The following is a 27,306-nucleotide window of genomic DNA, read 5'->3' as shown; positions in this document are numbered from 1 at the left end:
TTTTGTACACGTTGTTGTTTAGAAGTGCTGGAATCATCATCAGCAACTGGTTGCATCTTTACTTTTATAGATGGTATGGCAGATTTTTTCAAAATGTAAAGTTCGCTCAAGCCCATTTTTACTTCAGTGGTATTAACAAAATCATCTTCATTGAAGTGAAGAGAACATAATACGACTAGTTTTGTATGGCCCATCCCACTTTCGAAGACTTGAAGAAAACTTTGACCATTTTCTTCTCAGCACCTTGTTTTGTGGGAAAGCGTGAAAAGAAAGCACACGGTCTTTGTCACTGACACTGTCACATAAACAGCAATTTGTAGGCATTGCCTCAACCATAAATTAAAAGTAAGCTACTGTTTGGGAGATACTATTGTTACACTGCAAATGGCTATAGCCAGATTAGGACAAATAAAAAAGTATCAAAATTATAGCCCTATAAAACTGCAATTTCAATTGAATTGAGATGCTGTTTAATAAAAATAAACTCAACCTATTTGATCGAAACCTGATAGTAATAATAAGTTCACTTTTTCATTTCGGTAATTCTTAATTTGCACATGCTTTAGACCTACAGAGCCCCACACATTCACGTTTTGCAGTAGCCGTACTATACTTTACCAAGTCACCACAGAGAAAGAATGTATCCTTCCCGCTTATGGTGACCTCACAGCGGTGTTGCCGTTTTTATTTTCGTAATTGACTGATTGCCAGATTCGCCGAAAGTGAACGAAAGTTTGCAAGCGTGTAACTTAGTAGCCTGTTGATATTTTTGACGATTTATTAGTCAGGAAACTTTGTTAGTGTCATCTTTTTGGTATCTTAGGTAAATTTAGCGAATTTATTTACCTGTCAGAGGCACTTTAAGGTCGATAACTTGCAATCAGATACGATATAGGCGACTGCCAAGCACAACCACTTTGCTGTTGAAATAAATTCATTATTAGTCCAAATTTCTGAAAACATCGGTTTCATGTTAAAGATGGCAATGGATTTTGAGATTTCACTGGTGACGCAACAAACGATCGACGCTATGAGGGTACAGTAGTTACGAATTGCAAAACAAAATACGTTCTCTCGCAAGCAAAAAGCATCACGTTTTTTCGCTTTTTGTTTTTAGGTCTATGGAAGGCGGTTAATTTTATTAGTATGAGTGAAGTTGTTTTAAGCTCTGACGATGACAGTGCAGGTTGATATCATCCTTTGTCGAATCACAATGTTGCTTAAATGCTTCATTTGACTACATGAAAGATTTGTAATGTTTTGCTGTAATGCTATTAAGTAGCTTACGTAAGAGTAGTAAGTTACTCGCTGTTCTCGTGATTTTAGATGACAAGTTCCATTGTTTTTTAATGCATGACTCGATGACGTCACAATCGGATTATGTCACGAGTCGGCATCAATCACAAGCGTCATCCTCTGAGGAAATCCTCTTCATTCGGCATTGTGAACAAAATGCTGCATTCAGCTGTCTGTAAAAGATTTTTCTGCGCTAAGTACGTATCTTTTCTTTCATCTTAAACGCTGTGTTGAGTTTCTTGGCTGAACGATCGCAAGAGTGCCGTTGATAAGCAAGCTTCGTGGGCTGCACGAGTGCACGTGCGCATTTTTACGATCCAAAATAAAAGTGTCTAACATTCAACGTCAAGGCAAGTCAAGATGGTTGGAGCTGGAGAAATGCGCCTTCATCCATTACAGCCGTTGTGCTGAGTAACTCCATCCACTTCTTCCTTTGGAAACTAACTTCTCAATATGGCAAACGTTTCTCAAACAACAACCAAAAAAACTAAAATTTGCTGTCATCACATTGATTCAGACATTGTGACAATGAAATCTGTAGCTTATTTGTCTGTTAAAGTTGATTTAAAAGCTTGTTTCTGAACGGTCAGAAAGTTAACTTTAGCAATAACAAATGTCCTCGCAGTATTTCCTGCAGAACGACTAAGCACGATCAGAAATTTGTGGCAAACATTGAAACAAATCGAACTTTGAGCTGATTATGTTTTTTAGTTTCCTGAGTCATAAAGTGGAAGCTGTGTTTGACCTATGATTTTTATTTTGAACTTGTAACAATGAGTGGCCGGAATTTTATGATCTGATCTGTAAAACAGAAGATATTTAAGCGCGCTCTGACGTGAATTCTCATTGAACCAATCAAAAACATATGCAGGCTACCGTTAAAAGGTTTCGACATTTTACACTTTTTATGAAAAAATGGCTTTGCTTTCCCATAGTGCTTTTATTTTTGTACATTGACGTAAACATTTAAGATATCAATGGGTTCTAACATATACAAGAAGCAGAAATCATTAGGCCATTTAAATGTTACGAGCGAGACTTCACGCCGCCAGTTCTGTGTTAAAGTCTGCGGTCTAATTGCTGTCTACACACCGTAGCCAGGCTATTCTAAATTGATACAAATTGCTGTCTCCTGGTGTAAACCTGTCCTTGATAACGGATGGTTTTAAGAACGACTTTAATACGTTTATACACATTTGATTTCATTGAAAATTGAACTTTAAATGCAGTTATTTTTTTTAAATTTCTACTTGACTATTGGTCGTCAAAGCTTGCCATTCAAAGGTAACTTGGCGTTGATTAAAAACGCCAAAATGTAACGCAATTTCATAACCAAAAATCTGCTGAACTTTCAGATCCTTTGTGCAATTTATGAAAGTCACTGGACAATAAACAATAAAGGCCAACTTTTTTGTAAATTTGCTTTAAATGGTGAACCAAAGTGACTTGGACTCTCAGTTTTGGACTGTCCATTTCCACCAGGTAGAAACAAAGCAACTGTTGTTGCAACAACCAAAAAGTAATAATTCATTGTTTTCATAATGGACATCTTAGAGTAGAATCTTATCACCATCTTACAGCACGGGTGATTTCATTTACTGGATTTGATATTTTCAAGACTAAGGTCTGGAATTTCAATGTTTTGTGTTAACAGTTTGAGATACCAGTTTAAAAGACTGAGCTCAAGTACAGCGGGGTGACCAGGCGCATACAACCTGTGAGACTGTGACGAACTGTAGTGCAAACAGTGACACTGTTTCGTTTTCTGTTTTGTTTTGGGTTCTCATCAGCCGATTACGGTGAGTGTGGTACAGGGTAGACCGCTGTGGATTAAATTGGCCCGGATACGACACAACACGCGTATTTTCTCCCATAAAGTTTGATCGTGGATGCGGCCGAGACATCGTTTTCGTTGTTCAGAGATGACTATTTCATAACTTTTTTTGTTCTTGCATAACGTTTATACATGCACATTTAAGCTTTGGCTGGTTCTTGTTCACGTTGACCAAAGTCTAATCCAGCATATAGCCTAGTGTGTGGTATTCACGCATCAGTGAGATTGGTAAATATTTCCAACTGAGGAGCGACTTTATTTAATGAAAAGATAAATAGATTTAAAGCCTTGGATTGCTTGCAGTTATTAAAGTTCAATGAGTTCAATGTTTTGCTTTTAAAGGGCATTTGTGGCTACAGCGGTTTGTTCTAAACGTTGCACTCCAGTTTGATTTTAACAATTTTCTTCACCATTTTTCTGCCACTCATCTACGTTAATGATTGATTCTGAAAGTGGCATGTGGAAAGAATATCGTATAATGATATACGAAACGTTTCTACTACATTTTACTCGTCCAACTTCCTGAAATGAAACGTTTCAATGCTTGTACCAAGCTGTGTGAACTACGTTATGCCATGTATCACAGCGTCATATCTCATTGGCTTCCGCACTGCCGCCAGTAAACGCGGTTATCGTATCCTTTCGCATGCACAAAGCACAGGGCAATCGCAAATTTTGCTTGATATCCAAGTAATGAAGATGTTGCCAGGTGTAGGCTACGTCTTAAATTTTTTTTTAGTTTCAAACGCGGTGGATGATTTCCTCGCATGTTTCCAATGATGATTTTATAGGCTAATACAACCGAGGAAACAAGTCAGTTGTAAAAAGTTGTGATGTCGTTACTAGTGCACAATGTAAAGATTGCCAAGTGTCTGGCTATCAAAATTTTCCTTACATTAATTCAACATCAATGTAAAAAATACCAAATTCTCTAGCTTACTGGAGGTTAAAAGTGAGTCCCATACTTGAATCCAAGCATTGGGGGATGAGAAGATAAGGTTCTCAGTATACCTAGTCTCACACACTAACGACAGTAGGGTGGCCTTTCTCTGGGTCGCCTTTCCTTAAGCAACTACGCCCATCCAATTTATTACACTTTGGGTAGAAGCCAGCTTAAGCCGGGAGTCGAACCGGGGTTGCTTAATTGAAAAGCGACCGATATGTGCGGTGGGATGACACAACGGATAAGGCGCTTATATGTACAACCACATGTACAAAATGTAAATAGTGAAGTCACTTTAACAACTAACAACTACTTAGAGATTGACCTTTGAATGAAAAAAAGCTATTGTAAAAGTGTAATATGACACAGTGTAGCAAAGCTGGGATTCGTTAGGCTTCCCCAAAAAAAGAGTTGAGGAAATACTGCAAGATGTCATCTGAAGAAAGTGGTGAAAATCCCGATTACTCCTAAACCCAATTACCGAGTGACGAGTGTTACTATCTTTGCGTCATTTCGACATCGAAAGGATGAAATAGGCTGTTGCTTTGCAAATTTACATTGGTCTTTTCTTGTACAAGCATGTTGGCGATTGCGTCATCCGTGAAACAAAGTTATAAAATCCATGAATTCAACAGCAGAAAGTTTAATTCATTTTTGTGAAGTTCGACGAAATTGACAATTTTAATTAAACGCATTTCAAATAAAAAATTGATTCATTTAAAAAATGTTATTGTAGGCTATTGTGTTTAATTTATTTTCAAGAAATTGTATGCAGTGGTCGTTTAAAAGAAGGAGGCTAACATAACAATGCAGTGTTGAGTGATTTTTGAAATCTAGCTGATACAAACAAGAAAAACAAGGTAGGCTATGTTAGAAACAAGAGTCTTTTTCATAAACTTACAATTGAAAACTTTCTATTTCTTAATCAACGCTTTGTTGACCACGACTTGAAATTTGCTGTAAGTTTGTGTTAGTTTCAATGCTTTGAACTCCTGCGCTTGTTCAGTTTATGCCGCAAAACTGAGCGTTTGAATGTATTTCATAAAAATGTCTAGAACAGTGGCTTCCTATCTCTGGGGTTCACAGACTCCAGTGAGTTCACGCGTTCAACTCTTTACAGTGGGGAGTGCCAGTGTCAGAGCGCGGCCTCAGTGGTGAAGTCGAGTGGTCTATATTTTCAGAATAAATCATTTGCGCAAATTGGAGGAAAATGTTTTTACAAGTCAAACATTCATGTCTTACAGTGCATCAGCCAGGTTCGGTAACTTGTGAACACGAATTGTAAAGTTTTCGTCATCGTAGTGGAGACTTCTTCATTATCTTATTCAAATAGAACAATAATGGCTGATTTTATTCCACATCTGACTGGAAAATCTTATGCACACCTAAAACTAATAGAATTCGTACGATCAAAGACCGACTAAAGCTCAAAGTTGCATTTAAATACATTTAATTTACTCTAATCATCATAACTTTTCACTTCTACCAAACATGCTATAAAGTTTGCGAACCGGGAAATCGAAAACCGATTGTTAGGCAAAGTGGTTCATACCAGCGCATTTATATGCCTAATTTTTATTTAACCAATGAATATGCAAGATTGTTATGAATATTCTAATACACCTTTAAAAATCAGTTACTTAAGATGTAACTCATTGGTAGCTAAGTAGGCCTACTTCAAGGCTTCATTATTTTACAAAATAATCTTATGCTTAAGCAATGCGTATATTGTATATTTAAGTTTCATTCCAAAAGAAGAAAGTTGTAACCGTGGTCAATACGGCGTTAGCATGGGGCCTACTGCAGTTGCTCATTTTCATTGTCGACAAGGTTGTAAACTCGATCACAGGTTTTTCTGAAACATGAGTTTCAATTATTATGTATGTGTTCTCACTGCTGGAAGGTAGTATACTGTCTTGTGCTGTAAGTGCTGCAAGACGATCTTTTGCTAACAAAAAATTAATGCAAGGCTCCTTGTCTCAATGCAAGGTTGCGAACTCTGTGTATTCCAGGCGTCGTTAACCGCTGGCACGTCGGATACACGAGGTGTTTGTTCACTGCACGCCTTGTCATTTTAAATGTAAATGGCAACAAGCTGTTGCATTATGACTAAAAGCTATCAATCTGGTGTCTTCAATGTAGTTTTTGATGAAAGAGGTCGTGAGGAAGTACATTAAGAGCTAAAGTGCTTGAACCGTATGTAGTCCACAGCATGGTACAAATAAGAGGACATATTATATAAAACAACTTTTTGATTAATTTCAGAAAAAGAGCTTAAATGTGAACAAGATATTTGCAGTTATAACCTTATGACAAACAACGCACATACTATGGTGAAAAAACACCACAGATTTGTCACTCTTATAGAGAAAATAGTTCATCTTTGTAAGTTTCATGATTTTATTTAAAAAAAAAAATCTTGTTAGAAAATGTTAAACCTAGCGTTAAACCCAGCGTTAAACCCAGCACTCTCTGTCTACTGTAAAAAAAAACTGAAAGCCCATCCCAAAATGTGCTTGTGAGCTGCGATGTAAGATTGTGCTTAGTCTCGGTAGGGTTTAATTGAGATTTGACATGACACGAAGGTCTAATCAAGATCAAGTTCTCCTGGTTCGGTAAGAAGGGGCCCTACAACAAATTGTCAAACGAAAAGGGATTTTCAAAACTGATTTTTTTACGAATATTTCTACACATCTTATCTGTTCTCTTCTACAGTATCATGGACAAAGAGTAGCATATTGGATCTTCCCAAGGCTTAGAGAAGTATTGTCAAATAATTAAATGATCACTTGCTGAATATCCGAAAGTCTGCCACTTTACGTTACTTACGCCTGCACCTATAACAATACTAATACTCAACCTTGCGATGATATCTATGTCGTTGTTACTTAGGCTACATCCATCAATTTGCAGCAGTTACTTGAATCGATTGAATGTAGTCATGACAGTCACAGTCATTTTAGTACGTTAGAGGTTTTTGCTGCCGAAATTTAGTTGTCTGAAACAGGTCAAAAGCCTTGCTTTCATCATCCTAGATCCCATTTGTTTAAAGCGGATGAATATTTTATCTGATGAAGGTTATTCTTAGTTTCCATTGCAACATACGTTTGATCGATCACTCTAAAACAAGTGTCCAATTCAAAGTGTCTATCTATTACCCGAAATTTTTATAGCTGAGAAAAAAGAGGCAAGAGCAAGAGTCAATTCTAAACTAAATTTATTGCATTACAATTATCTTTCTGTACTGAGTGTCTTTAGTGGTCTAGCTGAGGGCGGGAGCAAAGATAGCATTTCCCCCCAGACAAAGTATCCGGAGGCGCCAAATTTATCATTCTGAAATTCAAAATTCCAAGTAAAGCTTTGCGCTTTACTGGTCACACTTTTAACCCAATGGGCACAAACGTATCATTGTTTTCAGGTTCTGTAAGTTCCAGTTACGTTCCTGAATGTCTATATTAAAGGTATTTGTAAGCAAACATTATGTTATGACTTTTTTCTTAATATTAATGTTACACAATAAAATCAGTTTTCAATACACAACACAAAGAAGAAATTAACACAAGTCATTAACATTATAGCATAATGCGTAACTTAGCACTCTGTATTCAAAAGGTTGCCAACCTATTCTCTAGCTACGCAACAAAGTAGTCATCGTCAAGTAACAACACTCTCTTTCACAGCAACATGTTAAAATTATTTTTGACAGTGGGTATTTGGCTGATATTCGAAATTTCAACTCTGTAATGAAATAAAAGCGCATTCGTTTTCTTAGAGACTTGTTAATAAAATTATCTTAACTTAAAACTAGATGAAAAAATGCAGAAGGCTACAAAGTATGGGAAGAAAGTGTTAACTACACTGGAGCCGTGCACGAAAAGAGTCGCGAGCTTTCGAGACCGTCATACAAAAAAGTTGATAGATCCGTGCTTATTTGCACACGTTTTCCCGACAAAAGAAGTCTTATCGTGCAGATTAGAAAAAAATTATTGAGATATCATGTAGTTTAAAACGCTTGATATTTCTCTAAAAACGAAAAAACATGGGGTATAGCTGCATGTCCTGTATTGCAATCTGTAACTCAAAATCTTTCAACTTTCAGGCTAGTTTTGATCTTCGGCTCTTTTTTTCTCAGAACTTCGAAAATTTTCCAATCACAAGTTTTTGTCCTCAACAACCAGGAAAATTTATCCATATTGGGAACAGGATTTCCCATCCGGAAACATTGAGCTAAATGTTTCTTGATAAGCAATAAGCATGTCGCCTTAAATAACTTATAGTCAATCAAAATCATTTCAAAAAATCCAAAAAAGAGGCTATTGACATCACAATGGTTGACCATGCTATTGTAGTTCCCGTAGCAAAACTAACCATCACCCAGAATAGTCTGATTGAAATTGTACACTCAATATAATTTTTGGTTATAATTACTTAGCCAACGTTGGAGCCACATGTAACTGGGCAAAAAGGTGCATGCGGATGGCGAGCTACGATTTGTCCACTCCTGTGGACAAATCGTAGCTATATGGCTATATGAGATTATGCTATATGAGTATCGTGGCTATATGAGATTTTGGACGCCTTGACAATGGTCGGAATGGTGAAAATAAGATTGTCACGGTTGACATGAATGGTGACAAAGTTAATTGAAACAAAAAAATTTTTTCTTTTATTTTTAAGCCAAAATCCAAAGCTACTGAAAAACAGTTTTACTGAATTATGAATGACGTAACAACCAATTGCTTACACAACTCTCCTTTCACAAAGATAAAGATTGATCGTTTTATCGCTTCCTTTGTGATGTGCAATCACTTACCGATGGCGAAATTGCAAGTGGGCTACACAGATTTACACTGTTTGGTTCGTGATGAATTAGGTGCAATATAATCACGTAGAAAGCATGTGAGATACTGAAGATGAATTCTTTACTGGTGTACCTGCATCAGAAAAAGTCTGTTTTGAGTAAGACTTCATGCTATGTGCTGTTTGAAACCTCATCAAGATGCCTGACAATATTTGCATGGTTGCATTATTTCATCCTCTATAACTTGTAGGTTTCGTTATGTGTCACATTTTTAGCCACGTTTGTTAAACAAGTGGCGCTTATAGACTGCAGGCGTCTGATTTAGCTCTACCAAGAACGACAGAAGTAGTCTTATCAGACTTTTACATTGTGAGCGTTTGTTAACAAAAAGTATAGCTTAAGTGATTAAGTACTTATGTGAAATCTTGTGTTAACAATTGGTTTACACCGTTGGGGCCCAAGGATCTTGGAAATTAGCCTGGTGGTTCACTAATTTCAATAAATTGTAACAACCCTGATATGACCAGAACTTGAACCGTAAATAGCAGTTGCGGTGACTTTACATAATTACAATTTGGTTGTTTCACTTCTTTTAGCATGTCCATGCAACCTAGACACGTTTGAATTACCGTCGTAAAATACTTTTTGAAGCTCCTTGAAAGTTTGTTAGCAAGCTGTTACCAGCAACATGTAAAAGCGGAAGATGCAATTCTTGCCAGCAGAATTTGTCCTTTTTACAAAAAAGTATGCAAACGTTGTATCAATGTGAAAAGGGCAGATTTTGTTAGCTGGCTACCTGAAGGCTGGCACTGCAATAGAAACTCCCTTTATCGCCAGAACAGATTTATTAAAGATCGTCGCTAAACTGATGACTTCCCGGAAGACTGAATCCATCATGCATTGTTGAGCCAATAAAATGCATTAGCTCAACTCAGGATGTTTATACATTAATACAAAATAGCAAAGCTCTTCAACAAGAAATCGACTGAATGAGGTTGGAGCAACAGAGTTCACATGTTTAGAACTAAAACCAAAGAAAGGTGTGTTTTTGATTTGCAATGTAAGCCACTGTAACAATATAGCAATAGGCCTATAGCCTTCTAGAATCTACAGTAGATGAACTTTCAAGCTAAAAATATTTGAAGTTTGTACGGGAGCCCAAAAGATTCCTATAACACAGCTTTAGTTCCTAACGACGTTGAAGTAATGTTAACGGAGGACTTTTTGCGTTTGTCAACTGGGTCTTTTAATGTCTGCTGCTTGACGAGTTTGATTTGCATGGGTTTGCATGTGAGGAAAAAAGGCATCACGCGGTACAAGATTCTCTGCAGAGTGTGCTGTTGCTTCATTTCGATAGAATCTGTGAAGAGGCTAAGTCGATAGTGTAAGCTTGTGCACATGACATTGTATATCTTGTGTACCGCTGCGAGTAGAAGAGTGAATGACAATATGAAGAAATAGTTCAGTGGCGTATGTTATGATTTTGATGTACCTTCAGATATGGTATGTGATTTTGTGTCGTAAAATATCAACAACGAAGTAGCCTACACAGTACACACCCGCTATCAAATGCTTGCGCGACCAACATATGGCGTAAAAACCATCACGTCGGTAAACTGATGTACAGATAAACCTACTATCTACAATTATTGTGTAATTTTCCACAACTTGACGTAGATTTTTTTGTTTGTGACGTGTTCCTGGAAGATAACATTTGAATTTTTAGCTTTGTGGCTTGCAATTGATGACAAGAGTAAACTAAGTGCTGTTTGCTCAGATAATAAAAGCGTTTTAAATAACATTAACGTCAGCATATTATAGTTTTAAAGCCCGATTTGAGGTATGAGGTTTTGTTTAATTCCAGGACCACTAATTTAATCTTAAAAGATTCTATGTAATTGAAAATCCCAGTTTCATAGACTTTGAATTTTAAAAACAGTGCGGATTTATCGACACCTTTTAAATATAGCAGCTCCTCTGCTTCGCTTTCTGAACAAAACTAAAAAAAGAGTTTTATGCCTACCTGCAAAGCGCTGCTGTAAATGTTTGCCTGTCTGGTAGTAAGCAACGATTTAGAAAACTTCAAAATAATAGTTGGCCTGATAAGTTTTCCATGTGCTTTCAGGTCACTTGTGAAAACACTTAGGTAATAAATTTCATAACGGGAAGTTGTCTACTACATGAATGGTGATAAAAGCGTTTTGGGTTTTGCTTAAAAATCTTTAACCTCTTTACAAGATGATCGTTCTAATATTTCACGATCCCGACAGCTGGCAAAATTCACTTTAACAAAGCTTTCACCTGTAGCCTTATCGATGAGCTTTCATCTTCATTGTCCTATCGTTCGTATCTGGGTAATTACGTTCTAACGGCTTGTGTATAAATACCAGCAAACAATCATAAGTGGTTGTAGAAACTCTTGTAGAGTTGTCAAAGAGCTTGTGTATGGTTTATATTAATGCAAGTATTGATTTTTTGATTAAAAGCCGAATTTTTCATGGCAATTTAATACACAAAAGCGGAGATGTCCGTTAATTTGCGGACACCAATAGGCGTATAAAAAGACCGGCGAAATGAAAAGCCGTGCAGTCAGCTTGAATTGCTGTGGTAATGCATCTATAGCACTGAATTCGATATTCCACTTCCAGTCATCTGAAATCATCAAGTTCCGTGAATTCAATCGTTGCTGATATGATGGAAGTTTCCGCGGTGTTGTTGCGTCGACACCGGTGATATGATGACAGGTTAAAAGGGAGGGTGAATTTCAAATTTTGAACCGCCGTTTTAATTAGATAAGAAAAACCAGCCGCCTGTGCGGTGTTCGTTTGAAAGAGGCTATTTCAGTGTTTCTCTTTATTGACCCTGAGTTTTTTTGGAACAAAGCAATTTTACTTTTAAAATAAAAAAGGGGATAGAAGTGAGTTTCACATTCTGGAATGCAAATTGAAACAGTTTTTGTGAAATAATTAAAGACAGAGTAGAATTTTTAAAATCACCAAATAAAGCGTTGATAGATCTATAACATAAAATAAATTGGTGTTTTAACAAATAAGTTAAAAATAAAATTAGTTTGCGTTCTTCTGGTGACTATATGCTAGGTTACCTCGTGATGTTAAAGATGATAACTAGCTTTTGTATTTCCGACGTTTCGTCAGTCAGCACGACTGACTTTATCAAGGTGGCTAAAACAGGTTAACACAACCTGTTCAGCAACGATGGCACAACACAAAAACATACTGATAAAATGAGTAAAGTAAAGCAGCAAGAATCAGAATTAAAACACGCAACGATACCTAGAGGTTAAACTAAATGCAGTGAATGCCTAAAACCAGTAGGCTACTTTCCAACAGCGTAAATTTATCTATCTATTGGGCCGCTGTTGGAAAGTAGCCTACTGGTTTTAGGCATTCACTGCATTTAGTTTAACCTCTAGGTATCGTTGCGTGTTTTAATTCTGATTCTTGCTGCTTTACTTTACTCATTTTATCAGTATGTTTTTGTGTTGTGCCATCGTTGCTGAACAGGTTGTGTTAACCTGTTTTAGCCACCTTGATAAAGTCAGTCGTGCTGACTGACGAAACGTCGGAAATACAAAAGCTAATTATCATCTTTAACATCACGAGGTAACCTAGCATATAGTCACCAGAAGAACGCAAACTAATTTTATTACCAAATGCCTGGTGAACAGTCTCTCTCTGTTTTTAAGTTAAAAATATTGAGTAAGCTAGACGTTCATTTTTTTCTGAGTTGCAAAGAGTTTTTTTTGTGTTTTGAGTCAAGTGGTGACAATATATTTCAATGAAGCAAGGTGAGCAAAGAGTGAACACTTCTGTAAGCAGAATTTTATGTGTTTAAAGATTAGATTTCGGCTTCTTGATAAATAAACTTAAAAAACTCATCAACTCTTAACCAAAAACAAATTAAAATAAATGGTTCTACAATTTAGAAAATGAGACCACGTCGGCTACTACCCAGCGGTTTTATTACTTTTTAAAAAAAATATTTGCTACTCTACTCATGTCGGCCATTTCAGGTCATTTTCCAATGTGGCCTTGAATACTGTCACTCTTTCAACGCAGTATTCGCATTGAAGAAGAGCTTCTCTACGATGAAAAAAATAAAAAGTAAAAAATCATCTTTTATTCAGCGAAAAAGATTTAGAAACGGTTGAGTTGTTGAGGTTTGGAGTTGATAGAAATGACGTTTTTCTTGCGTTTGCTTAAAATGTTTTGCAATGACACCATTTGCACTTGGAAGATCACACGACCAGCATCACATGATTTTACTTACGTAACTTTGTTTCTTTTTTTTTTATCATAATCGGTTCAACATATCGCCGCGCATGATTTGACTCTGAGCAGCATGTCAACAAACTAAACTTTTTTTTTCCATAATTGAATGTTTCTTTCAGTCGTTGATATACTGCTCTTTTGCATTCATCAAATGCTGGCATTTGTAGGCAGTTGATATATTTATATATAAGGTTTCCCGATCTTTTTGTCTGTTTTACCCTTCATACATAGTACAGACTCAGACTCTATACATTTAAGTGAATGTAATTTTGTTTTGTCTTGGCCCAACTACAAATGCGTGGAATGTATTGCCAGGTGAACAATCCCTGTTGTTGAAGATTGTGCAAGAATTCACTGTTGATTTCAAACTCTATGCAATATTACTTTGAAATTTGAATGAGAATGCTCATGGTTTTTTCAAGCTTCAAAACTAACCCAGCTTTTCTTTGAAACTTTCAAATAACAAAAACAGTGTTCATTACATCTTTATTGTTCAAAAATTTGTCGCTGTATGGTTTTTTTAATCTGTAAAAATGTAAGTTGATGCAAATTAGTTTGGCATCAACCGTTACAACCATTTTACGCGAAAATTTTGGTGCTTCTAACAGTTCTAAGAGGTAATTAGTTTAGCTTTCAGGTGTTGTCTGGACAAGTAGAAGTAGGAATCATATAGGTCCAAGAACTGTTTTTGCTAAACTGTTTAAATTTCGCTCATCTATATATATTTTTTTTATCAATATGCTATATTTATTTACACTAGTGGAATTATGTGAGTTTGCTAGTTTTTCCTTTCGCAACAACGAAATTTTAGGTTGTCTTTACAGGATTTAAACAAATGTTCTTGGGCGAGGCAAACCTAATGATTTCAAATCCGACAGAACAATATTCTTACTTGAAGTTGAACCATGGCTGAATTAAACTTAATGCTTGGGAAAAAACTGACTGGTTTAATAAAATATTGAAATGTTGACATTTGATGAAAAGCAGTAGGAAATTGCTTTTATCTCGATTGACGCTATATCCTTCACTGTAAATTTTATACCATCGCTCGTAACCATTGATTGAAATATCCCGCCGATGACGTAAATACTGGTTTCACGTCAATGGGCAATGGAGTGTTCAAGTGATAAGAAAATATCAGCAACTGAAGCCCAATATGTTTCAGCAGTGACTTTCCAGAACTCGATAAATAACATTTTCAAAGTTTTTTTGAATGTTTTGTTTGGGAATTATCACCAAAAATCTGGGTAATGTAACCAGGTCTGCTTTCTAGCAGCAGTACTATTTAAGTATAACCCAACCTGTGAACAGCTTGCTTTGATACAAGTGCATTGGAGCCGCCGCTAACCAGATGCCAGTGTATATTGTTTGGTTGTTATAAAATATAACAATATTTCATTTTCCAGCTGGACGCTTGGTCATATCTAAAAGGCTTAAAGATATTATCCTTTTTCTGGATTTGTTGTCCTCTGATTGGTCGTACACAATTTGACATAGCAATTTTCGTAATTGTCTCAAGCATTGCGTCCGGATTTATCTGATAAATGTGTCACTGGTAGTTGTGCAAGAATTTTTTTTAATGCTAACTGCTTTACAAAGGCAGTCTGAATAGACTTTTAAAATACAATTTTAACAAGATCTTCAAAAAGCTTTCAAATAGAGCTTTACTTTAAATAAATAAAACAAAGTCACATTGCTCGTGCTCCAATCATTAATGGTAAAATACGATTATGGTATCACTGAAAATGAAAATACTGTATGGTAATGGTAAACTATTCTAATTGTCAATTACGATAAAAACTTTGTCATGTTACAGCATGACAAGTTGAGTTTTGATTGCAATTATTTGTTACCACTGGCATGTTTTCACACACCATTTCTACTTGGAAAACTTGAATGTAAATGATGCTTGTATGTTAGTGAGATGTCATTGCCGCAGCTGCTTTACATTTTAAGAGATTTACGTAAAACTTCACAGACTGACTCACACATGAAGGATTTAAAAATAACAAGAATTGAAATTTTTTGCCTTAATTACTTTAATTTTGTGTTAAAACGTAATTACACATTTGGCTACTCCATGTAATTCTTATTGTTTGAAGCTAATTCATTTTTTTACAAGGATACCAACACAGCTAGAAAGCTCAATCAACAGGTGTTCTGAAGCAAAGTCGTTTTGAAAAAAATAATTTCTGAAATTTACGAGATTGCTTTTAAACTTTTGAAATGTCTAACTTTTAAAATCTTTCGTGCTCGTTTCATAGTATGTTGTCGTGTCTCAATGTACCGGTAATGTACAGTAGAATATAGACTTCAATCTAACTGCGCTGTGCCAATAGAACTTTAACACAATTTCTGTCCCAGCAAGTAACCCAGTTGCAACTCCTTCAATGACTTGATATCTCTGGCGATAACGTGACACTACTTCATACACCGAAAGACCAATTTGATTTGAATCACCTGATAATGATTTTGACCTTCAATTTTTCGATCTGTGGCTGCTGTTTTGTTCATCTGTGATAACAAACAGTTGTATCTAGTTGCGCTATTAGAATGGTAGGCATTTTTGTAGTAACAATTCAATCTTTGTGAAATTTTTACATTTTTAAGGCACACGTCGTTTGTGCGTGTCGGTGTGAAACGGCTCAGTAAAACTAGACATTGTGAGTTTCTTATAATGCCAACCATACAAAAATTAGTGCGAAATTAAATTGTAAGAGTGACAGAAGGGTAGTAACAAAACTTAGACAACTACCTTGCTTAAAAATTTTACCTTGTTTTGATGGTGAAAAGATTTGGCCTATCCGAGACACCGAGCTTAGGTTAATATAGAAAACCTTGTATAAAGAGTACGAGGTTTGAAGCGTTAAGAAAGATACGGTTACTAAGATTGTCAATTTTACTAAGAAGTTACCTCGACTCAAAGTAGAAATAAGGTCCAATACAAAGCAGTCCATGCATTTATGACACCTGTCAGCATTTTCTAAAATTCCGAAGATGGAAAACGTTTAGCAGCATTCCTAAGACAGTGACTGAGAGCTATGCTAAGCGCGACGTACTAGGCTCCAGCAGCACAAAAGATTCAAGATAAAAATTTCCGAGTAAGGTAGATTGCAGAAGAGAAAGATTTTGAAACTTCATTGTCCTGATTAGACTTTTGGCACCATGACGATCCACTTCTGACCGTGTGCTCGCTGCACGTCATCAGTGATGACGTTGTGATGTACCGCAGCGGATTGACATGGTGTCAGAGACCTAGCAGGGACATTTTCAACATTTTGCAAGTTTGAGAATAAACTAGGCTATTAGGAACTTATGACAGCTCAACAAGAAGTATGAATTATGGCTTGCAATAATGCCATCCACTTTAGCAATATTGTATAGTGTGGAACTAGGTTGAGGCGACTTCCTTTTATGGCATTGGTTTAATTTTGTATTCAGAAGTCAGAGAGTACATGTTAAAAACTCGTAATACAGTGGTTGTTCTGGACTACTTTTTAACAAGGTTTTTTTTTGCGCGACCCCAATATTTGTGGTTTTACAAGGATTGAGATAGGCCACTTCGTCACCTATCATACACTACTGTAGGCCTACCAGTTATTTGAAGACCTTTGAGCAGGTTTAGTCAATTATTGCAGACTCAAAAAGCCCTTAACTTTTTTGTACTTTGCCTATTATGCCAGACAAAGGTTTTACATTTTTACAATAGTAATTTTATTATTTCCTAAAATTGAATTGTATTTTATACACCGATTTGCTCTATTAGTTTAAAGCGGTAATCGGTAAAAATCTTTCCGCAAAATACCCTCTGAAAATAATCCCCTTATTAATTTCGGAAAATATCCCCCCCAAAAAGTATCCATCTTTCAAAAGCTAAACGCAGTTTATGATGAAACACTTGTTAATGACGCAAAATCCAGGTCATCAAAAGGCTTAATCATTAAACACTTTTGCTCTATTAACGAAGACAAGATAGAGGCTACGCCAGTTTTACTGCGGTAAATCGGTCCAGCGTGGAGTTACTTTTACGAGGGATAACAACTTTGCAATGCTTTTGATTTCTTATTAAATTAGCATGGCAGAAAGATCATTTGCGGACTGGCAAAAACTACGCAGACAGGCGGCTTGAAACCATTGTTCTAAAATCTAAATTATAAACTTCGCATTTACTGTATCTCCGGCTCTTCAAAACGCATGGTTTTTGCCCAAAAGACCTAGTTTGTAAGCAATTTAAAAAGAAAGATGTTGTGATGTCATGGTAAAACATCAGCAATATAACAATAAAAGCTCAACATATTTGTAACAGAAACATCGTTGCAGTACCTGAATACCTTTTTGCGTTCAGTTTATTTTCCAATATCAATGTAAATTTTTAAAGGTATTGAGTGATTTTTAGTTTTGGCTGTGACACGTTTAGTTCGAAGCTTGCATTATGTTTGCAATAATATATTTTTTGAACAGCATTTCAGACATTAAAGTCTCTAAATATTGTTAAATGATGTTATGGTTTGTGAAATTTTGGAAAGCACCTAGCTGAAGCCTACGGTATGTATAGCTTACAAGAATTTTTGAAAATAGGGCTGTTCAAATCTAATTTGCTTTACACCAAAACAAAATGAAGCCACATATTACTGCATGATCGATGGTTTCAATTTCAACTAAAACGTATTTAGTACATTGATAGATGCAACTGCAGTAACGAGAAAACTATTGCTGATTGACTTGTTCAGGTAATATATTTTACTGACGGTCTATTTTCCACGGATATTTGCAAAATGAGGTAATCTAGAATCTTTGCGTTTTGGTCATCGATTGTTAAATGGAAGCAATAGATTCTTAAACATGTTGTGGTGTTAATTTTGTTCATTTTAGAGCAATGCACGCTGATGCATATGATACAAGCTCTTTTGTAAATTAAAGGAAGTTAATTAATCTCTTATTTAATTCTGTTTTACAGTATACTATTCAATTTATTTTTTATTTCTGGCGCAAACATGTAGATAACGATAAGGTAAATACACAAATTTGACACCAACAAAAGGAAAAGATGGCAAGACCTCGGTTTAAAATATGCATCGATAAACACTGTTTTGAAAACACTATCACAAAAATGCACAGCCACCAAACCTAGAAAAGAAAGAGAAAAAATATAACTTTTATTTCATCGGTTGTAAATTGTAAAAATAGACCTACAATCAACACTTGCAAGTGTAACAAAGGTAATTTAAATTTTACAACATAGTCTACAAAAAAAAAAATTCAAAAAGTAACAAGTTTTCTGAAGTTTTTACCTTGCCTCGAATTCCAAAACTTAGTTGTATATTCTTCTCTCGTTTGACTTGTAGTAGCTTAGATTGGCAATGCCTCCTCGTGCAGCCAAGATACGGTAGTTGGGTCCAGTTGTCGAATACCAGTGATTCCACTTGGGAGTCGTAAGATGGAACATTCGTGGAGTATGTGTTGCATTGTTTGTTCTACCGCTCCGCAGACACATATCGGCGAATTATGCAACCCCCACCTAAACAGATTAGCTCCAGTACAGCCAACGTCACATTATGCCAGCACTCTCCATCCCTCCTGGAGCAGACCTCTCAAAAAAGGCATGGGTCACATTGAACAGTTGTATATGAAACCTAGACATTTTAGAATTCAGAACCTAGGGATAATTCATTAAATTAGCACTGTTATACGATTTTAAAAATAGATGCTGATGGGCCTTTAACGACCGGCAAGTCTACAGTTCATCTTTAAACTGTCCAATTCTTCTTCAATTTAAATTGAGCTTCAAAGCATTGAAACATGACTTCCTTGTAAAAATAATTAATTTTAAGGTTTTATTGAATGAAAATGTGTACGCATTTCTTTTAGAGTTAGAAATTGTTTGTGCGAAACGATTTGAAGAATTAGTAGGTTAAATTATAGAGGCGCAACTTACAGTTATCCATTGGTGGTATTGGGTGTCGTTGTAACGATACATTAAATTAACAAACAACAGAAAACTTTGTAATAGCGTTGGCAACAGCAATTGGGATAGATTATCAAAGGTTATTAAAGTTTTCTTAATGTTTTATTTTAACTTGTTATTGTTAGTATATTTTTGCAACAAAAATATTTTAACGTTAGAGATATTTGATTATATCGAGCAGGCAAGTCAAGTTCAAACGTGAAAAGCTGAAATAGTATTAACGTTGTGCAGCGAAATAAAAGCAAATTAAATCAGTTAGAGTCGTGAAGTTGTAAAACTGTGACCATTCTTCAGATACTTTGAAATGCATCTTTTCGAAATAAAAAAACAATTCCTTGCCAATGTCGTTATTTATTTGTTCATCTGCTTTTTGTAGTCTGATAATTGCGAAAATCGTTACCACGCGCTAATTATCGCGCCATTTAATTGCACTCAGCAGATGGACCAAGTGTGATAACGGAAAAAACAAAGTCATTTTACAAACAACCTTTCAAAGTGTTGTCATCGTTTATGGTTAGGAAATTACAACATACTTGCATGGTGCAACCAGGCCATACTGATGGCATGACTAAACCACATGATAATAATGTCACACAACCTTTGACAAAACAAGCACACGTAATTCTTGATGCTATGAAGTGCAACATAACAATTTAATCGTCCTTCTTTCGCCACTTGCTTCCTCCAAAGATCAGAAGAATAGTTTTTCTTATATACTGCGTATACGGATGTTATTCAACCTAAATAATTTACTGTCGATCATCTAATGGCAGATCAACATCCAATGACATTTTCGCCATTATGTGACATATAATGACATATCATCATCGATAGATTGATGTTATTTGTGCTTAGTTTTGACAATGTCAATAAGAAACAGATAAGCTTGTGAAGAAGACGATTGCAAAAAAGGTTACTTTAGAAGGTTCTATAGGTTTCTTCTTTGCTCGATGAAATAAAAAGCAGGACATTTTGAAATTTAACATTCAGTCGAAGATATGCTCTCTATCACAATAAAATAGGGTTAACCATGGGTTAACAAAAATTAAATTTTGTAAATTTTTCCACAAACCGATGTTTTTATGACGAAAACAATTGATTACTCTTCAGTTGTAGTTTTACCAGCAATCTTTCTTCATGTGCCTTGTAACACGTTTTCGACTGAGGCTGTGACTGAATTAGGCCTGTGCTTTTCAACGCTATAGAATGCAGGAAATTAAGATTTTTCATCTAGTTCTAGTAAAAAGTGAAGTTAACATTTAAAACTACGTAAGCAACCGAAATCATTGTTTGTATCATGGTAACAGTATCACACCGTAATACAATAGCACCACAGGAGATAAATTGCATTAATGCTGCCTTTTGTGATTAAAACTATCTAGTTGAGTTGGACTCTCAAATACAATTCTAAAAAATCTTCTGGAATGATGTGCAAGCAATGGTTGCTGGTTGTTTACTTTTGACACCATGATGGGACGGTCACTGCCATGCAGGGGCGAGGAGTAACTAATAGGGGGCTAATTAGCAAAATAGGCTACGGCAGTTTTATCAAAAATGCAGCTACTCTGTTTCGTTTAACTGCATTTGTCTTTGTACGGCCCACACGTGTAGTTTTGCTGTTGGCTGTCAACAAGCTGTTACAAAACTGATGTAAATTCAAATAACTTCGCCCTCGTACTCAGCAAGAAGATTTTAAACACGTAAAAAAGTTAGGACTAGAAATCATTAATGTTCTTGACATTTTTGCAGGAAATCGTGTCGATTGATCGCGCTACTCTGAATTCCTCAGAAACAATCGGCTCTGGTGCTGGCGACGTAGACACAACAACTTGGTCTGATGAAACCACTCGTCCAAAAGGTAGTTTATGTTTTAATTGAGTTCATACGCATTTCTGTGCTTAAATAAAGATAGGCCTCCATCTGTTTTTTCGCTTTAGAAATTACCAGTAGTCCTAGAAACAGAAATAAATTTGATTGCATTATCACTTTAAAAAGATACGCGGTTTGTGATACTGTTCAGTAACTTCTTGAAGAACAGTTTTACAACATTTTTTGAATTAAAAATTTTGGCTGGCTTCAAGGAAGGTTTTCCAAAAACTGATGAAATGGGGTTCAAAGCTTTGCCTCAGCCTCATCATGTTTGGTTGTGAGCTACAATCAGGGCTGTGGAGTCAGGGATTTTGGCCCGTCCAGAGTACAAGCTGGCCAATTATAAAGCCGAGGAATTGGAATCGTATATTTGTAGCTCGACTTCGCAGCCCTGGCTGCAACACCTTTCGTGTTGAATGAAGTTGCGTTGGGTTGTGCCTTAAGCCATACATCAAGAACACAGGGGCTTGTTAATTAATGTGTTAAATTGTGTATGAATTATTATTTTTCGAAAAACAATTTGTTTCTCACAAAAGCTTAAGAACCATCAGTATAAATCCAAAAAAGATAGTCAGTGGTTAATTTTACAGCATTAAACTTTGACACTGCTGCTAGCGGATGGCTTGGAGCAGTGTCAAAGGAAATCAGGCCGGATAGAATCACGGTTTAAAGTTCAAGATTTTGTTCCATTGCGACATTGTATTTCCTGTTCAGTCCATAGGTTATCTTGGCCAAGTATCGCTTTCCACGTAAACGTAAAGCGATCACACGTGACCACGCCCTTCTAATCAGCACAGCCGAATGAATTCAATTCATGTTAAAGAGACGTGGTTCTGCGCATAACTACGCTGTACCAAAACAGCTACTACTGTATTGACTTTTTTCCTTTTCACGATATAAAACTGACAGGTTTTATAAAAATGGCAAAAACTTCAAGTTTTGAGTTTGATTGACAGGCGAAATTCATACACTTTCAAAATATTTCTCTTCAGACAAGACGCTCTACAACTCTTGACTTTCAGTTCGCTTTTTTAGGTTCCTCTTGTTGAAATGCAGATTACATCATTTCTGAAGATAGCTTTCTCATCAGTCACATAGTTTTCTGTAGTTGTACGTCAGTGTTTCAATTACATTTTCTACAAAATAGTTACTCTCACTAGAAGCAATTGTAAACGTTGACTGCTCAGAAACGCATATTGTTCAGGCCTCAGGGGTATATGTTTCACCACATCTAAATTATAACTTATTTGCTATTGTGGGCTATTTATGGCTCATTAACTCAATCAAAAATGCAGAAACTAAAAATTTCCAGTATGTTGCGTTTATTTTTGTTGGAAAAATGGTAGAAATTTGTTGATGTTAACCTAAATTTCATGCGCTGGTTTCTGGTTAAAAACACGGCCATAGGCTACATGTCTTGGTCAAGACTTGTGCATAAGGTAGTTTGAAGTACGGTAGTTAAATTAATGTAAAAGAATATTCAACCAGGGTTATACAGTAGGCTAGGTCATCATGAGAACAAAACTTAGTGGATTGACGGTAATTTATGCGTTAATTTGTTTAGTGTTTGTAATTTCAATAATTTTTATCTCAAAATTAGAATAACTTCCATGCTAATTTTAATGACTTGAGAAACTACACACCGAAACGTTTACACCGCAGGTCAATGCCAGTAAGTAGCCTAAATGAGTTTTCCCGTTAGGAAATTATGAAAGAACTTTTCGAAAGATACGCTCACACTCACACAGCATACGGTGTTCTTTGTGGAATCGATTTCTTTCATTGAAGGATATAAATTTAGCTACACGGAAAGTGTGACACATACAACACATTACGCTGACGCTTTTTATTCAATATCGATCCAGTAATTTGTTCGATTTTTAGTAATTAAACGATAAAATATCTTCGACTGATCGATCGGTACGAATGCCCGATGTGAATTTAAAAGTGAAGAGAAATGATTGGCCATCAGCTGTCACGTGAACACAAAACATAAAAGAATTACGTAATTCCGCTGATGAAAGAGTAATTTTTATGGCACCAATGTAATAGAATGGGATTTTTTTATTTCATACTCAGCAAAATTGTCTTCAATACTAAGAGTCTAGTTCCATATACGAAATCTTCCATTCCGCTCCATTTGATACAAAGGAAATTTCATTTTTACACAAGAGTTTTTCCGTTCTATTCCATGACATGTAGCAATGTCCATTGTCACAATATATTGTATATTATGAAATTCGTTCTTTTTCCCGATGATCATCAGAAGAGGATGCACAGACTGAAAATGTCGCAAGCTGTGATGTTGTTAAACGAGTTCGAATTCTATTTTTTAGATTACCTTGTGGTATGCCAACACTAAAATTGATTCTAAAACTGTTTTTCTAAAAATAACACAAGTAACGTTGTTATATGACAGACGGCACGGACTACGACAGCGGAAGTGGATTTCACACAACTCCGAAACCGGTATTCCTTTATTTGATTTTGTGAATTTTTGTTGCATGAATATCATTGTTAGTCTTTTCGAATCAATACATCAAACACAGGTGCAGTTTTCAAATTGAACATCATTGTACAAGTTTTCAAATTTACCAAACCGATAGTCAACATCTTTTTATTGGCCTTTTATGAGTTTTTCTTGAAAATATTTACAGCAATAAAATTAGACTACTTTTTCTTTCGTTCATTGGTTTCTTTTTAATACGTTTAGACCAGTACTACGGGGTCCAGCAGTAACGTGAGAAATCTGCAAATAATTATCGGCTTGTCGGTTACTGCTGCCTTCGTAAGCGTTCTTCTTGTCGCCATGGTGGTACGCGTTAGAAAGCACAAAAAGAAGAGAAAAGAAGAAGAGGCCAAGGTACTGGAGAAGCATTATTAGGCTACTATGTTTGGATTATACTGATGTTGTACTATACCTTTTCGTGCACTCTCTCCTTATCAGGCTCTACTCTTCGTCTGCTCCATTAAACAGGAGTCATCTTTTTATTAACTCACGATATTTACCCCTTTGCTAAGACTTGGACTAGTTCTGTCCAGATTGTTTTCGTTTCTGATTTTAAAACGAAAATAATGCCAGCGATAAAATACATAAAGTCTAGATAAAGGTAGAGCCGATAATTCTTGAATGTTAAATACTTGCCTGTGTTGCAGAAATAGACAATAAAGACGTAATAAGTTCAACTTAACTTTTTTTGGTTTTCCTAACAAGATGAAAACAACACATAGACCTACGCTACATTAATGAAAGAAATGTTAATTTTGCAACAAGGCTGGCATTGGGAAACAAAAGGCACCTGTCACCAGCATATTTAAATACATAGCAAAGACAATTACAATATTCAAAGCGCAAAGCCTACAAATAGTCTGACAAAACAAAGAAATCAGAAGGTACAAAAGCCGAATTAAGTGAAATACTTTTTTAAGGATATAAAATAAACCAAGATCCATGCCACTGGAAAATGAGCATCAACGTCGAATAGTTTTTCAGTGAGAATTCTCTTAGCTTGATGGCACTATCTTAAGTGGCAATACAAAAAGAACTGATTTGCTGACAGAGTTTAAATTTGCTCCAGTCAAATGACGTTGCTTGACGCTTGTACGTGAAAATTAAAAGTTCATAAAAATTCTTTCAGCAGAAACTGATCAGCCATTTAAAAACGAAGATTTCAAGTTTTTTTTCAATAAAACTTAAAATCTGGATTGGTAAATTAGACAACAATATACAATAGGCTACACAATTATACATATTCGCATAAGATTTACATATTCTAATAATGTGTACAATTCTTCAACAATTGTGATTTCCTAGTGGTTCATCGGGTAGCCATGACGCTGTATAGCTACTATACGATAAAAAGTTAAACACATCAGTTGCGGTGCTTAAATTCGTTGCGATGTGGTGAACTGCTACGTGCCATAGAAGTGTCAGTTCATCAAAACAACTGTCTGTCTTGCTGTTTGAAAAAAAAGTTTTGAAATATGATATCGAATAACATACGTTCTAGGTTGTTTGAGGCTGAGTTCAACGCAAGATAGCATGATTAAATATAGATGTGTCCTTGCCTTCGCATCAAAGCTTTTTTTAATTGCTAATAAAAATAAGATTGGCATCGTTTTAAAGTGTTGCAACTCAAGTTCTCGAATGGCTCTGCTCGTTGCAAAGGACATTCATAGCCTAGCCTCAACCAGTCATACTCAGACGTGATTGCTAATGCAGTTGTCATGCTTTGATGTTCATGCATAAACAGAAATGAAGTCATCACGAGTCTCCGCGGAAGGACTTTGCTCTTTCCCTCTCACTTGTACTCAAGAGCAGTGTGATGTTGCTTAAAAGCAACAGCCCATAAACCTCATACTATCACAGCTTTTAAGCGTTATGATATGTCGGTGCAAGTTTGCATCAATCTTTTCAAAATTGTGCTATAAAACACGAAATTAACTTCTATTTTGATTTTTTATGCCAGTCATAAAAACGTCAAAATGGACTATAAAATAAAAACCAACCAACCATACGTAGCACAAAAAAGTAAAGATTATAAATTTTCAATTAGACGACTTCATAGCCATGTAACTGGGCGAGAGTTTTTGTATGGCGTAAAAGAAAGTGCTTGGCGTGGTTACATGGTGTTTTTACATAAACGAACGTTAACAGTTATAGAACTATGAGATTTTATGTCGATTGCTGGTCTTGGTTGACCACTTAGCAGGCAAATGTTCTTTTTTACATTGACTCAGCATTTGGAAATGTTAATTCACTATAAACAAGGACTGGCTAGTTGGTTGAAAAGTCACTTCGCGAACGACGTAAAGCGAACAAAGTCTGAGCATCTTATAATAATATATCAACAACCTAGACATCAAATCAAACGTTTTTACATTGGGTCAATGTAAAAAACGGTTGATTTGCTGTCTGGGAGACGCAACTTGTTCACTGTCCCAGTAAAAGCTCAGCTCAGCCCAGCCCAGAGCTTGGTTAGCCTAAAAGAACTTCTTCTTTATACTAATTAATTATTTTTTTACAACGAAAAAAAGTTCAAAATACTCAAACTGTGCAACAAATGGATTAAGACATGCATTACAGCCTGGAATGCTTTGCAGCTTATACATTACCGATAAAAGTGTAGGCGAAGAATCCACCAAATCGGTTGAAGCAAAAAGTCAACACACGGATAACTTTGCTTAAATAGCGTCACCTTGTAAAAAAGTTCTTGTTTTGAATATTTCAATCAATAAAGTGTCGGTCCACTATCGAATTATTTTTAAAAAATAAATAAAAAATTTGATTTCTGGTCAAAAAGCAAGCTTTTCACAAAATCGATTGAAATGTTTTGATTTTCTCGAGACACTACTGAATTATTAAACACCCTTGAAAAGACGTAACACAAACCTAAAGATTGGTTGGATTTCTCATCTGGTATTTTCTGTTGCAGAGAAACATTCCTCTTTCTCACAGCGATGACGTCAGTGGCGAAGAAAAGCCAGAAGGAATCGAAAATCCAGCGCTCGAGGATTGTGAAAATACTTTAGCTCCATTTCGTGGTGAGGCAGGTTGTGAAAATGACAGCCGCATGGTGAAACTAAGTGCTGAAGATTTGGACGCATTTAACAATGCCAATGCATCGAGTGCTAAAAACAAAATTCAAGGGCTGGAAATGGAAGATACAAAGTTGTGAAAAATGTGGATTGTCGCCCAAGGTTATTTTTTCCTCCACTCGAACTTGCATACCGGTACAAAATGTTTGTCTTAGAGAAGCAGGGCTTCCCTGCTTTAATAATTTCTTAAGGATTAATCAATTTCCCCCTTTGGTGGATGCAATTGATGTTCGACTTAGAGTTTCTTTTGAAGATCATCGTTAATTGTACAGTGGATGACTTCCACAAACTCTTCGCACCTATCAGTCTGCCAGAGATCTGTACTTGATCGGTTCATTTACACTAAAATTAAATAAATTTTCAATAAAACGGTTAAGAATTGTCTCAACAAGTAGCAACCCTCCTACAGCCACCGACGTATGATACCAGTTTTTCTTTTCACGGTAGATACTAACTTGCTGTGTCGCACACTTGTAACTTTACCAGTAATTTTCACGCGTGTGTTGTGATTTATCACCTTGCCTTCTCGTGTGGCCTTATGACAATTTTTCAATAAAACTTCGTCACTATAGTTTTTTAAATACTGCAGCCTATCTGTTGAGGGTTATGTGTTTGTTAGTCAAGTGATCAATTGCTAGAAATCCATTATAAAACCCTGTCCTCGAAAGCAAGTACAGAAAGTGCTCCTTGTGCCAAGCGAAATATCTA

General features: G+C 35.9%; 1 protein-coding gene across 1 annotated transcript in view; it reads left to right on the top strand.

Annotated features, from left to right (window-relative positions):
- LOC145765065 (uncharacterized) overlaps nucleotides 1-27,173 on the top strand; it is a 32,988-nt gene extending 5,815 nt beyond the window's left edge. Inside the window, exons 4-7 of the mRNA XM_082576804.1 lie at nucleotides 20,881-20,989; nucleotides 23,420-23,469; nucleotides 23,714-23,863; nucleotides 26,436-27,173. Coding sequence (XP_082432930.1) covers nucleotides 20,881-20,989; nucleotides 23,420-23,469; nucleotides 23,714-23,863; nucleotides 26,436-26,678 — 552 coding nt within the window. The 3' untranslated portion in view covers nucleotides 26,679-27,173. The remainder of the gene's footprint in view (nucleotides 1-20,880; nucleotides 20,990-23,419; nucleotides 23,470-23,713; nucleotides 23,864-26,435) is intronic.
- Nucleotides 27,174-27,306: the final 133 nt, after the last annotated feature.

The sequence above is a fragment of the Aplidium turbinatum genome, chromosome 2, assembly GCF_918807975.1.
Source record: "Aplidium turbinatum chromosome 2, kaAplTurb1.1, whole genome shotgun sequence".
Taxonomy (NCBI): domain Eukaryota; kingdom Metazoa; phylum Chordata; class Ascidiacea; order Aplousobranchia; family Polyclinidae; genus Aplidium; species Aplidium turbinatum.
Note: the sequence above shows the minus strand (reverse complement) of the source record. Positions and strands in the feature narration are given on the sequence as shown.